We start from the raw sequence: 15,254 nt of genomic DNA on the forward strand, positions 1-15,254 counted from the left end.
TGAAAACATCTGTTTTGAAAGAAATGCTTATTTCTCCTTTTTTTCTCTTGTTAGTATGCTTTGTCTGATAAGTGAGTGCATACCTTTATAAGTGACATGGTATGGTATGTGAAGACCTTGGGGTCTTCTCAGCCACTATATTATGAACTGCCTTGTGGAAACAATTTTCAGTGTAGGTCGAGAGCGCCAAATGCATTGTACTGAATCCTCGTGGGGATATGGTAAGGGTTTGCAAATGCCCACAACACTCTTACGGTTTTCCATTATTTCCCTATTGGATTTATGGCTGACTCCTAGCAGAAAGCAGAACCATTTCAAAATGCATGGAGTACTGATTGTACTGCTGAAGCTGATCTAAAATGAAAGTATTTGCCCTTCTCTCCTGCCTTTTCTTTCCCCAAACTCAATTTTGTAGTTCCTCTGGAAACTGGCTTATCTGTCATGCATGCCCAGATCTAGCACTTACTGAGCAAGTCGCTACATATGACATTCTCTTACTTCAATACAAAGTAGGAAGAAGGAGTCACATGCCAAGATAGAATAAAACTGCCACAGTAAGAATTATGCAGAAAGCAGACACCTATGAAGATATTCTTTATAGAAAATGAAAAGAGGCCCCAACTGTGGTATGACCAACAGAAAAATATAATAGCATTACACAGTACCAATATTAAGGTAATTTCAAATTTAGGTCAGATGCATCTGACAGTGGCCTGTTTCCCAACAGGACGCAGTGGAAAAAAAAAAAAAAATCACGTAAGAACTTCTTCAGTGTATAAATGCAAAGCCTTTAGTTAATAAAATACGCTACATTGCTCTACAGTCTTTGCAGATACACGGTATTTTCTGAATGAACAGCCATGCATTCTGCCCATGCAGACCACATAAAAAAGTATGAAATTACTAAAAAACAGTCTAAGGAGGCTTGTGAACAGTAGACAGAATAAACCAACTTTACATATTGAAGTCACCTTACTGTGATTGACTAAGCTGACACATTACCTATCTCAAGAGCTCAGAGGCCTCTATCACAGCAAATGGCAAATCTGTCAAGAATAAAACAATAAACAAACAAAACACAGTAAAACAAATAAATAGATCTGCAGTTATTATTAGTAAGTGGAGAGAAGAGAGGAAAATACGTCAGCTTACAAATTTAGTCAAGACCACAAGTCAGTCGTAGGTCTGTGCACTTAAACAGAGGAAAAAGGACAAAGAAAAGAAAATCCAAATATGCTGATTCTGCTCAGAAGAAGCCAGTGAGTCCTCTGAAGAAGTCATGATCTCTGCAACAAGTTTTGGGGGTCTTTTATGGAGGTACAGTTAAGTACTGAGTGTTACGCCTACAGAGCACTGTTCTAGTTCATCTTTTTTACAGTGGGCTTATTCACTGTTTTCAGGCAAAGAGGACAGTAACACGCCTGTTAAAAAAAGGCCACCCCGCAGTGCTCTGAGGTACACAGACAAAGACAACTACAATCAGTCCTAGTAGAGGCAGAATGAAACTGGGATATTTCACTTGGATAGCCTTTTCTGGTTTTCCTCCAGAAAAAAGTGTAGTTGTGCTCCTAGCTTACTAGTGCAGAAGATACCCATCTTGCAGAACAATGAGGCTACATGAGATGAAGAAACCTGTCTGGCTTGTGAAGAAAGACACTTGTTTTAAGCTCATCACACAGGCTGAAGGGCTCAGAAGACTAAATATTCTGGCACTTGTCCTTCAATTACTCCCTTACTAAAGAAATTCACAGAATGCCTGTAGATGAATATTTTTTGCTGGATTTTTTTTCCCCTTGTTGTTAAAAACATTTCTGTCTATATTTCAGTTTTTGTGGTTTTCTGTACATATCTGATGATTTCACAGTATCAATACTTATCTAAATGTTTATCGCAACTGTCTTTTAGCCAGGCTAGGTAACTGCTTGGCATGTAGCCGTGTATTTAGTCACGTTTCTGAGCATTTTCATGTGCTCTGCTCTTTTCCCTAGCAAAGTTTCTCTTTGGCTGTTTTCAGGATCTTATGTAGTGGTGGGATTTTTTATTCTTCTCCATATCCATTCTGCTCATTTCCACCAGGACACAGGTTAAACTCCTCCTGACATTGTGCCATCTCAAACACTTAACATTTGCCTTCATTAAACAGACATAAGAGACTACTGGCAAGGTTATGTCTTGGCCCAATGCTTTAAGACTCTGCATTCCTGCCCCAAAATACTCAGCGTTTTATTATTTTTGCTCTACTTGTAAAGCCTTATTTATCATCTTCACCCACCTACGATCTTTCTTTCTTTCTTCTTCTTTTCACCTTCTAAATAGGTATAACTTGTTTACAACTTATGTAAGAGCATTCCTAAAATCAGTTTTAATCATCACATAATAGTTTTTTCAATATATTGTGTACTATGATAAGCTCCTTGCCAGAGGTACAGAATCATGTATCTATAAATAAGTCAGACAATTTCTGTGAATAAGCTTTAATAAAGGTCTCACCCTTGCCATTTTTACATAATGTAATTTGTTGATTATTACTTTTGAAGTGCTATCAGGTTAAAATCCCAAAACTGACCTACTGGAAAGCAACTCTGCAGAGGACCTGTGAGTCCTGGTGAACAAGTTAACCACGAGACAGCAATGTGCCATTGTGGCCAAGAAGGTCAGTGGTATCATGGGGTACGTTAGGAAGAGTGTGGCCAGCCGGAAAAGGGAGGTGATCCTCCCGACTCTACTCTGCCCTGGTGAGGCCTCAACTCAAGTACTATGTCCAGTTCTGGGCTTCCCAGTTCAAGACAGACAAGTAACTACTGGAGAGGGTCAAGTGGAGAGCTACAAAGACAATTAGGGGAATGAAGCATCTCTCCTATAAGGAAAGGCTGAGAGAGCTGGGCCTGTTTAGCCTGGAGAGGAGACGACTGAGAGGGGTTCTTACCAATGCATACAAATACGTTTAGGGCAGGTGCCAAGAAGATGGGGCCAGACTCTTTCCAGTTGTGTCCAGCAATGGGATAAGGGGCAATGGGCACAACCTGAAACAATGGAAGTTCTACCTGAATATGGGGGAAAGCTTTACTTACAGGGTGACAGAACACTGGAACAGGCTGCCCTGAGAGGTTGTGGACTCTGTTTCTCCGGAGACATTCAAAACCTACTGGGAGGCAATCCTGTACAATCTGCCCTAGGTAAACTTGCTTAAACAGGGGGCTGGGACAGACAATCTTCAGAGGTCCCCTCCAAGCCCAACAGTTCTGTGATTCTATGATTCTGCATAATAGTGCTCATCAACACTCTACTGCTCTTTAGCAAACTATTTTTTTAATAATAGCTAGAGTAGCATTCTTTTCCACTGCTTAATTTAGGCTTAAATTAAACTTTGTGTAAACCCCACCATTATAACAAACATTTCTAATTAAATCAGAAAGAATACTTTTACAGCAGACACAACTGAAACAGTTTCTCTGAAGTTAAATAAACTTCAAAAAAATTCTGGCAGCATCATTGTTGTCTTGTATTAAAATGAACAAAATTAGCTTTAACTTAATTACAAGTAAAGAGACACGCTCAAACTGCTTAGTCTCCCCGTCTTATTTGCCTTAAAATTGGGATTACAACCAAACTGACAAATACCACGACTCTACTTTGTTTAGTCTGAAGTGTAAAATTTCTTTTGCAAGCATAGGTGCTTAACCTTTACATTCTTCCAACACAGTATAAACTGCATTTTATTTTCCTATTTCTTAACTTCTGCATTCCACCATCTTCCTTTTTTTCAAATCTGTTGGTGCAGCACTAATCTAGAAAAACACCACCACCTAAACCCTGGCTTCTTGTAGATCCTAACATAAACAAGGCTGTATCAGTGCACAGGAGCCTGTGTACACAGAGTCTGGTCAGTGAATAGCGACTCTAGGCCTTTCTTTATTCTGTGGTGTGAAACTGTCTCCTTGAAAATAGAAAAGCTGGCCGCCTCTAAGTGAAGAAATTCATGTGGCATTCAATTAAAGTTGAACCCCAGGTTAAAATAATTTGACAGTATCCTATCGAACCTTCCATTAAATTTTCAGTGCTCTTACTTCTTTTTTAACAATCCAACTAAGAGTTATTATACAGTTGTTGTATTATATTAAATTTGTTATGCTTCACATTAGGTTAGATTTAACAGAATGTGGAACACAATTTTCTCTAGAGGATATTTTTAAAAAAAATCCCTCAGAAAAAGAATTGAAATACATTTCTGTTATATAATGTTAAGCTTATTAATAGGCAAACTTATTCTTTAACCAACTAATCTCTTCCACTGTTCAGTGTGTGTGCATGAGAACATGCACGCACATTCAACAATGCATTGCAAAGGAACAGACTGAACTAAATTCTGCATCAATCAACATAAGCTGGAGAAGTGGAGTAAATATAAGTGACTCTTAATGTCCCCTGCAAAATAATGAAGCTGGCTTTGGTCATAGTTTACTCTTTCTCCCACGCATACACTGGAGGAGTCCTAAACCAAGAACAGCATATAAATAACACCAGAACTGACAGAATGACCTACAGCTTCCTTCTGAAATCTACTCATAAATCCTGCACGCAGATTCTAGATAACCAATATCTGTAGTTTTATTTCATTTGAAGACATTTTGAGACGCTGACACTGAGCAATGATTCACTATCAAGACTTTTGGAATTAAGCTGTATCAGCATGATTACTGTAAGCGACGCTTAGTTTTATTCTTTCTTTGACTTGATAGCAGGGCATACACAGGCTTTAAAGTTCTCTTTTTGTTTTAAAAAGACATCATATTATTTATAATACACAAAATTCAAACAAAATATCCCTCAAAGTCCAGTCCTACAGAGAAGCCTTCCCTTCCCCCTACTCAATATCCCAGATTCTGGCCATTTTCACCAGTCACACTGGCCCACTGCGTCAGTTCCCTGACTCAGCCCTGAACCAGTACTGATTCACTTTTGTCCTCACTGCTGTGATGTAAAATAAACAGTCTTTTATAATAAATGCAACAGAATGCTCTTTGTTTTAAAGGATAGTAATGGGTATTAGTGCTTTAAGAGTGTATACACTGAGAGTGATGCTGAGTGTCTTGATTCTTTAGCTACCTTTTGTTCAGGCTCTAAAAGTACTTGAAGTGTGCATTACAAATACAATTCCAAAAGCCTCTGAAAGTCTACAGTTTACCTCTGCAGAAGGAATATGGAAAAATGTAACTCCAAATTAAATATAGGATACTAGCATAGAAAACTAAATGCAGGCAAGCTCAGTTGACAGAGCTATTTGTAATCTCTAATTCACATATTTCCAAATGGGGCTGAGTTGCTGTGTTATACCAACATGTGTTGCACTTACTACTGCACCCTGTGTGCAAACAGGAAAAAAATTCAACAAAACCATTTGTCAGGCATTCAAGAAAACATGAAAAATAATGTTGACTAAGGAGGAAAGAACTTTTTCCTCAACAGAATAAAGTCAGCTTTGCTATGCTTTTCAAAGGAAACTAGAAATGTCTAATACAGTATCTTGAAGAGTATAAATGCACTTTCATGCATTTGTCATAACTTTGCTTGGTCTTAAGAATTTATTACTACCTTAAATTGAGTTTAAGGAATATTTTATGCTTTTCTGCCTTATATTTTCAACCTTTTTGTTTGTTCTAAAACTGCAGAAAACAGACTGTCAGGCACATGGAAGCGTGTGGAAAAGTGTATGGTTTAATTTTATGTTTGAGCAGCCCATCAAGGGCTGTTTAAAGGTGTCACCAATGGTAACTAATAAATAGGAAAAAATATTTGTCATATTTATTTTTAAAAGACAGGGAGAGTGTTGTGTTTATAAACTATTTTATCTCTTATTTTATAATTGAGAAATATTATTGCCTTCTCTAGGTATGGAAAGCATTTGAGAATTAAAATGAATAAAACAGGTTGGTACGTGCCTATATGACACACTGGCTATTTGTGAATGGTATCTTCTTACTGCTACTTGCTCCAAACTCAAAATACAAAGCCACTATGGGGGTTTCTACAGCTGTTTCTTCTTCCATATTTTTGTACTTCTAAGTAACAGTACTATAACATCATGGTCATATTTTGATTACCAGAATTAAGATAGAATTGGTTGAGTCTAATAATTTTTTTCATAAGTGAAGGCAAAAGGGGAACAACAATAAAAAAAAAAATCACAGCAACAAACAAAAAGGTTATTTCAGAGAATTCCTACTGCATATTTTAAGAAACCACAATTCTGCCTCTTAAGAGTACGGTTTACTAATTAGTAAACAGTGAAAACTTTAAGCATTACAGACTGCAGAATGACTTTTGTCCTACCTGGTAATCACCTCTGTTTAGAAGAGTCATCGGTAAAGCTAAAATAATTACTCTATAATTATAACCCCTCTCCTTTTTTTTCTATCACTAAGTAAAAATTTACTGGCTGGTTAAGGTTTATAGTTTACATCAGGTAAGTGGAGAAAACCTGTTCATGAATTAACCAAACAAAATTTGGCTGAAACACTTCTCTCCAAGATTGAATAACTGCAAAGAAAAAGAACTTGAGGTATGTCTTGTCTAAGTATCAGCTCAAATATAAAATCAGTTTTCTTTGGCCAAGCTCACATCCCTTGTGTTTGCTTTCCTGAGAACTCGCATAATTGAGTTTTATTAGCCCAAATGTTTGTGTAGAGACCAATTTAGGCCTTCACACTTCAGTATATCAGTGGCGTATTTTATCAGGGAAAGAAGATTGATAGACAAACTGGGATGAAGTATTGGCTGAGGGCAGGGTTCCCTTACATCCTTAGGTTACTTCCTATACTGAGGAACTCAGTGAGCTGAAGCACAACCCTTCCCACTAGGACCACCCATGCATGCACACACTGCTATTTCATGTGGATGCAATGGGACAAAATTCAACCCTCGAGACTTCCAATAAACCTGAAAGTAGTTACTTTTTTTTTTTTCTAACAACAATGGCTTGAGCAAACTGTGTTACCTAAAAAGAGAATTGGATGTTCTGGTTCTGTAAGTATCCCCATACCTTACTTCTGATCACTGCAACTAATTTTGCCCAGTTAACTGAGGAACTGACATTTGAGTTACCAAAACTAAGATGACTCAACTCCTACTTTATCAAAACAACAGACAGACATCACCAGACTGAGGGTGCCTGATAACCCCAACAACAACTGATGTTCTGCGAAAGCCTTCAACTTCAAAGCAAAAAACAACTTCAGTGGCTTTTCTGGAATTCTAGAGCAGACACCATGTACTAATGTACATGGTATGGTCTGCAGTGAAAAAAGGGGGTGAGATCAACCCACTTACATATATAACGCCAACAGGTGGTTATAACCTACAACTCTACCTCATGGTATGCTATTAGTTAAAAGGAAATTTTACACCTATTCATTGCCAAATAAGTTCATTTAGTTAAATTTATGAAGTTTACAAAGACACATAATGAATTCATCAACTCTTTTTCTGGGTATTTTTTAAATGAATGCCATCCTACCTGGACCTCTATTTGTTTTGATCTGTTCTGCATTCATAAAAGTTTGCTTTGCAGTTCCCTCCCTTTGATACAATAAAAAATGGGTATTCAATAACCGGTATAAAGAAACTGGAATATTAAAAAGGGAGTTGCATTCATGTTACAGGAAGCTATTTAGCTTTTAGAAAACTGTCCTAGAATTACAAATTTTTATTGAACATATTTTGATCTATTATTTATATACTAGACAGTTCAATGTCAAGACAGCCCTAAATCACAATCTGAAGTCCCTTACAGACCTAGAATTTGCTGAATATAAAGTATATAAACACAGACATCATCACAGTAGTTCAAGTAAGTTAATGTTAATCAAAGTAAGGTGTAAGGTTTATTATCATAAACAAATCTAGGTAAGTCAAATGGGGACACAACTAAATCAAATCAACTTTTCAAATTAATTTTTTTTTAATTAAACCTGAAATTTAACTTGAAAGAAATATAAAATAATAAGTTAGAGAAAACAGTAACCTGCCAGTTTTATTATATTAATCTCAAAGAAATATATGAAGGTCATCAATGAAAAAAATATGGTTATGCTATACTTTGCCCCCCCAAGACTTACATAAGCATCTTTGTAGTTAGTGATAAAGAACAATTCAGATCTTTGCTTATGACACATTTATCATTGTCAGACAACAAGGTCTGACCTCCAGCTTGGTCACAGATTCATATTTGTTACAAATATCATGATGTAACAAAATGATACTTAGAAGTGCAGATATATGAGGAGTCATGTATTAAAATGGTTTACAACCAGAATCTCATGCTCATTCCTGTGAAGGAACAGTACCCTGATAATTTAAAAGGGCATTAAAGATCAAGCAAAAGCAATTTGCAGGCCTAATGTAAACAGAAAATTTGCCTTTGTGTTTTTCTACTACCTCTGTTTCCAGCCAAATATTTCTCCCACAGTAATAAAGCAAATTAGGTTAAGTTTTAAAAATACAAAAGCTCTGTACTGTAGCCAAATTAAACTATTCCAAAATACACTGTATTTGTAACTCACTTAACAGTCAGTATGTTTGGCTGCTGACAGAATTTGCTAATAATGCTTTTCAGTATTTTAAGTCAGCACCCAACTTGCAGTGCTATGATATTTTTAACATGTTGAGATTTTAGTTTTGTTTTATTTTTATTTCTTTTTATTAAGCGGAAAAGTTATTGGTGAACTACTGATAATGTTCTTCCTTCACTGTCAAGTAAAAGATTAGGATTTAGCTGATGGCATAGCACGCTTTCTCCCAAAGCCAGTGCAAAGAAAACACTGCAGATGTTTCAAAATCCCACAGTAAGCATGTGCATTACATCACACTCCTTCCCTTCTTAAGGTCCTTTCCAACCCTAACTATTCTGTGATTCTATGATTCTTTCCTTTCCAATTAAAGATGACCATGGACAGGTTCTGAGAGAAATGCCATCTGCTCCTGCTAAGCCAGAAAGACAGCACCTACACAGTCAGTATTTTCTAAGGGCACTAAGAAAAACAGAATTGTATCAGAATTGTATTTGTAACCTCTTTGTAACCTCTTCTTACATGCTTCAGTTACAAGGCAGACATGATCCCACCACTCTGAACAAGGCCCATCTGATTCTAGCACAGAAATGTTGTTCTGGGTACAGCTACTACTACTCTTGTACAATTTATAAAATACACACATGCAACAAAGACACAGCAACTTTTAAATCTCCTTTTCATTCACTCCATTAGTACCGTTTTAATTTTCAAGGAATGATGGAAGGGCAGATAAAAGTTTTTTGTGCATTTTCATCATCTTTTTTCTGTTAAAATTGCACTTCACTGTTTTAAAACATCAATACCTGTGAGAAAAAGCCTGTTGGATCAGATCAATGGTACAGCTGTTCCCAAGTTTCAAGTCTCTGCTCTAAGACTGAAGGCTTGTAGATGTGGGTTAAGTCACTTAGCTGTTACATTTTCAGTTAAACCATGAAACGGAAAACACAGCTACACTCAAGGGATATTAAACTATCAAATGCTATTTCATAAAATGTCTTGAAGGTGAAGAATTCTGCAAGCATTGTATTTACTATTACAATAAATAATCTCAGAATAAAGACAAAGCAAGCCAGTTAAAAGATATGAAGGAAAGATATGTAAAAAATACCCCAACAATCTTCCTTTAAGGTTTTAGGAAAAAAGGTAGTAGGCTTTAGTTTCAGGACAGTGGATTTCATTCTAGATTGATTTTTTCCCCATTTGTGTTTTGGACATAACATGAGACTTAACATTCTTCTCCTTGTCAAAGCCTGTAGACAGGCACCATTTTTTTAAGGGAAAGCACAGGAACATTAACACTATAATTCAATGTCTTTCTTTTTTTGCCTGGTCCTTTCAGCACCATTTTACAAAGCAGGACTATGAGACACATCAACCTTTTTTGATCAGTAAAGTAAGTTAGTTTAACATTCATTTAATTTAAATACATGTCATTATTCTATTTTCTTGGTCTGACGTCTTATTTGACTGTATTAACAGACACCATATATAGTCAACCTGGCCTTTTGAGCAAGCATAGCTTAGATCTGTACTATGATGGTGGGTAAGGGCACAGGAGAAACCCACTGATCACAATTTAGAACAACTTTCTAGTTTTTCGTGTACAGTGTTTTAATTTCTAGTCACTCTGGACCATGAGCTAATGCCCAAATTTTGGTAAATTCATTCCACTGAGGTCAAATAAGTTCCTTCCTAGATGTATGTAATTTTCCCTTGTTTCCATATGCTGATGAATCATTACTGGATCTTTCTTTTTCCCAAAAATAGTCTGGAAAGAGGGAAAAGAAATTATGACCGCAGGACCAAAATTCCACCATAGTGGCAGAAGTGTGACAAGTACTTTAGCAACATGTCCTGTTTCCTCTGCCTTCAGCTTTGGCACCAAGAGCAGAGAGGATGGAAAAACAAAACACCAAGCACTACAACAGACTTGTGGCATCGCTGCTGACCACACTGCCAATTAGACAAATCATAACACACTGGAGTGTGTTCTCTGAAAACCCTAAATCACATAGCAACTGTAAAAGCATACGTTTTTGCAATAGCAGTTCTCATGAAATGTATATTTTTCGTCAAAGTCTAATTCAGAGCTGAGTTATTACTCAGGACAGCTGAGTTTTGTAGCCCTGGCATGCTAATGGACTATTTCCTGACTAATCTACTTTCATCAATGTACTGTGTTATTTATGATTTGCACTTTCATAATCTACTACACATCTCTTTTCAGAACATTACCAATCAGATGAACCTGTTTAAAGATTATGACTGTATTATGCACCCATGTACCACTTCACGTGATATATATGAAGAAGGGAATACCAAAGGTACTACTATCTTTAATAAAATACTGCTTATTGTTTTCTAACTTGTTATAAATTATTATATTCTTGGCTATAAATTCCATAAGAAGAAATACTTACTACTGTGCACAGTCAATCAGTTGATATTCGTTTGACCTCTCGAAGCATGCTTTTACACCTTCATCATCCCAAAGCTTTTTTGCATGTTCGAAGAATTCCTGAAAATCAGAAAAGCAACAAATAAGAAATAATTTTTCAATCTTTTCAATCCCAATTTATATGTGTTGCTCCTTCCCCCCAACCTTCATGCTTTACAGTTTCGTGTAATGATAGATTAAACCTATTATTATTAAAGCACTAAACATTTATTAGCAAAACTGCAGTAAAATATATATACTTAACATATGACTGCTGACAGTTTCCCTTACATGATATGTAATGAAGACCATCTTCAAAATTCATGCCAGTTCATAGATAAAATTCACTCTTAAGTACAAATATTACCTAGAAGCACATTCACTTGTTTTTTTAACTGGATCTACCCTTCTGTCATGGAAAAGGCCAAGAGGTGCATAAAGCTGCTCAACTTATAAACATTAGCTTCCCTGAGAAAGAACCAGTCTGTAACTTTAAAAAGATTATGTAGTTTTTCCTGGAAAACACAATTTTCCGCTGCTTGGTATTTTCTCATGCAATATAATAATGTGATTGCAAGACTTTCAGAGTCTCTGCTCAACTCCGCTTCCTCCAAGCAGCCACCTGGCACAATGTGCTTTTCCTAGCAGCTATCCCAGGCAACCCAATCCAAAAATATCTGCCAGCAAGCTTATTTCGGCATTTGAAAGAGGACTCAAAGCTGTCCTTGGTGATGGTGAAGCCATAGTCTACTGTAAAGAACACTCACATATCCTGCCTGCCAGCTCTTTTGCTCCTCCAGCCCCTGCTGTAGAGCCTCACACACTCCAGCTTGTTTTAAAGCTAGGAGTCCATTTTACGTTTTATCCTTGCTCATAAGTCAAACTGTAACAGAGTTTTTCCAGCTACTACTTTCTAAAATCTAATGAAGAATCGTTAGACAAATTACTATTTCCTTTATTATATGGCTCTTTCCTCTCGCAAACCGAATTGTTAAAGTAGTACATCAACTTAAACACAGAAGTTCTTTGTAATCTCTTAACACCTCAGTACTGCTACCTAATCATCAGAGTCCTTCAGTTCTGCATACCATGGGTGTTCTACCACTATTCACTTCATAAACCTGTCAAGATGTTGTGTAAATATCTGAATTCTGAAACTTTCTGAAATTGTTTGCCAGTCCCTCCCAACACCTTTTCAGGATTAAAAACTCTCAAAACACACAGTTTGTAGCAAGAGATCTCAGCAGCACAGTGAGTTCACTTTTACTCTGTATGGGTTTCCCAACCTTGCACGCCAGCCCTGTGAGGTGACCCTGAAGGTGACAATCTGTTCCTCAGCCTGTGACCTGCTGGTGACCTTCTCAGGGAGAAGCAAAACGCAAGACAAGATTTTCAGAACAAGCTCATACTGCAAATTATTTAGTTATGCTTTGAACATGGCTACAGAGGCCCTGAATCACCTCAGAAATGCTTTTTTCTTTTTAACCATACTGTGCACAATGGAAAGAGAAAACATCATTCTTTAAGGAGTTTTCAAAACTTCAGAGAAAAGCTGATGTTAAAGCAGGCACGAAAAACCTTCACAGAAAGTCTTGGAAGAAGAGAGGAAGCAACACTAGATTGGCAGATGCTTATACTGCCTTGGAATGTATTTCTTCACCCTCACGAGGACATGTTTATTTTGCCTTTGTTATTTTAACGACTTATGTAATGATTGTTTAAAACACTGCAGATCCACCTTCTGAAGTTATGCTACGGCTATTACAAACTCTGTTCCTACATCAGAAGGAAAGCAAAAACAGGCTCAAGAAAGGACAAGATATCAAACTAAATAAGCAGAAGGAGAAAATGGATACGTATAACAAAGAGCATGACTACAAGAAAAAGAACTTTTGGAAAAGCCAAAATGATAAATACTAAAAAACATGGAACATTCCTCAGACTTGAAGCTTATGCTTGATTGATACTTAAGGCATCAGCTGAATGCATCTCACTTGCTGCCATCTTTTGTGCAAAGAAAGTCATTGACTTTTCAATAAAAAGAGCGAGCTCTGGATAAGTGTCAGTGTCCTGTGGCAAAAGGACCCAGCTTTCCCATCCCCTTCAATGGACAGCAGCGTACAACCTCAGCTGTCCCTTCTGCAGGTGCTTGCTGCTGCAGGTTCAGGTGCTGAGTACAGTGCGGCTGCCTTCCCCTCCTCACCAATGGTGGGTGGAAATTCCCACCCACTGGAAAGCCATCTTAGAGGGGAACCTACATCTAAAAAATGGCCCCATTCAGACACACACAGCCTATGGGAAGGGGATGGGAAGAGAAGGATGTCAGCATGAAAGCATCCTTTTCTGCAGGGTGGGATGGATTGAGAGGTAGCTGCGGATGTAGATAAACAATAAATAAATAAAACTGCAGAGCTACAGTAGTTTCTAACATCACTTCTGTTTTTACATCCTCCATATGAGCTTTATTTACTTTTAAAAATCTCTTCTGGAAAAGAGCCAATCCTTTCAGCTCAGCTTCTGAGACCCTACAAATATATTGTTAATACAGGGTTTCCATAATACATGCTTCAAATAGCTCCACCTGACCATTATATCTCAAAGCAGTCTATTTAAAATGACTTCCAGACTTCTGGTCCAAAGCAAATCCTATAAAATGAAGCAAGTATACTTACCTCATTAAAATGTACCGATCTACTGCAGAGGAGTACACTTGCCTGCAAATTGCCTCCCACACAGCTACCCGATCCTTCTTTCCCAGGTGACTAAAGCCTTCCAGAAAAATCCTGCTTCATTTCAAGATACCAAGTATCACAATCCAACTTTTCACACTTGTTTTTAACCCCTTTCACATCTGTTCTAAGTTCTTCAGTGTTTTTTATCATGAGCTGATGAAGACTCCCGCTGCACACAGTTAAGCACATAGGAGGATCCTGCTCACACACGGCAAATATGTCTAGATCCCAACCTATCCTGCATTGCAGGACAACATTCAGATAGCAGTCACCACATCAGCTTCAACCTTTGCAACTAAGCCCTTTTTGCCTAACAAGTTTCCAGCATCCGCTTCCAGATGGACAATTCCCATTACTTGTTTCTATAGACCCCAATGTTTGTCATCTATTCCTCCCCCCATGGCTACGTCATGGTCACCTCGTTGGCAAGCAGGCACCAGTGAGCTAATGAAGGTGTGGACTTTGGGCTAAGCCCCACCTAAATTACCTGCTTTCAGAGCTGCAGTATCCTGGGGGGGGCAGCCACATATAGCAATGCTTGTTGTAGGGAAGAGACAATATAATTCAAAGAATAAAGAATTCAGATTTGCTCCAGCTTATAAAGATGGACTAGAACTTTTTTTAGTTAATGCTTCTGTGGGCTGGGGAACTACATACAAAACATTACTTTTGGTCAGTACAACACAAATTAGGTTTTAAGAATAAGTTGTGACACTAGCAGCTTACATTTTGAGATGGCCAAACTCAGATTTTCTTATGGGTCTGACTTCTGGGAAGTGGCTATTCAGAAGTTCTTAAAGTCATAAGCCAGGTCCTTTAAACCTTAACTGGGATGGGAGAAAACAGGAACATGGAAAATCACTAGGGACATCTGATGTGTTTGATTTACAAGCACATGCAGCTGACCTCTGTCAGATCGAAGTCACCAAAGTCTACTGAAAATATTTAGTATACTGAAGAGAACCAGGAATCATGTACTGTGCCTGAAAGCAGAGAAGCACCTACATCATGACACATCTATGAACACCAAACAAACCAGTGCTGTTTCATCCAACAGCATCCAAACTCTTCCTTAGGGACAGAGGCAAACAAATAGTTGCACTTATTAATATACATACAAAATAAAACCATTAATATATATTTATGTTGTATTTAATTAGAGCAATAGAAAAGTAAATGATGATACCTCAGATCTCATGATTTACAGGTCTCATTAACTACAGGTACTTTTTACTTTACACACATTAATTTACACCAGTCACCTAAGAATTTATAGCAATCATTAGACCATACAATGCCAAAATTTTGATGTGATCAAAAAGAAGATGCAACACACAAACTCTCAAATACTGTGATATAAGCAGGTTATGATTCCTTTCCCCACCCCCCCAGAACAAAATAAGTTAAGATACACATAAATGTAGAAATAACTCTGATCTGATATCACTGATGTAAACAGTATTTATTTTTACTATAGTTTAAGAAGGTCTTGTAGAAATATCTTTACTCACCTATTCC

At 37.3% G+C, this 15,254-nt stretch overlaps 1 protein-coding gene across 2 annotated transcripts in view; it reads right to left on the bottom strand.

The window, feature by feature from the left end:
• The window catches only part of GNAL (G protein subunit alpha L), a gene marked incomplete at its 5' end in the record, with an annotated part of 192,698 nt that overhangs the window by 43,941 nt on the left and 133,503 nt on the right, over positions 1 to 15,254 (bottom strand). For both annotated transcript variants that reach the window (XM_080610384.1, XM_080610385.1), the window contains one exon: positions 10,988 to 11,085. In XM_080610384.1, coding sequence (XP_080466510.1) covers positions 10,988 to 11,085 — 98 coding nt within the window. The remainder of the gene's footprint in view (positions 1 to 10,987; positions 11,086 to 15,254) is intronic.

This window comes from Psittacula echo (assembly GCF_963264785.1).
Source record: "Psittacula echo genome assembly, chromosome: 2".
Classification (NCBI taxonomy): domain Eukaryota; kingdom Metazoa; phylum Chordata; class Aves; order Psittaciformes; family Psittacidae; genus Psittacula; species Psittacula echo.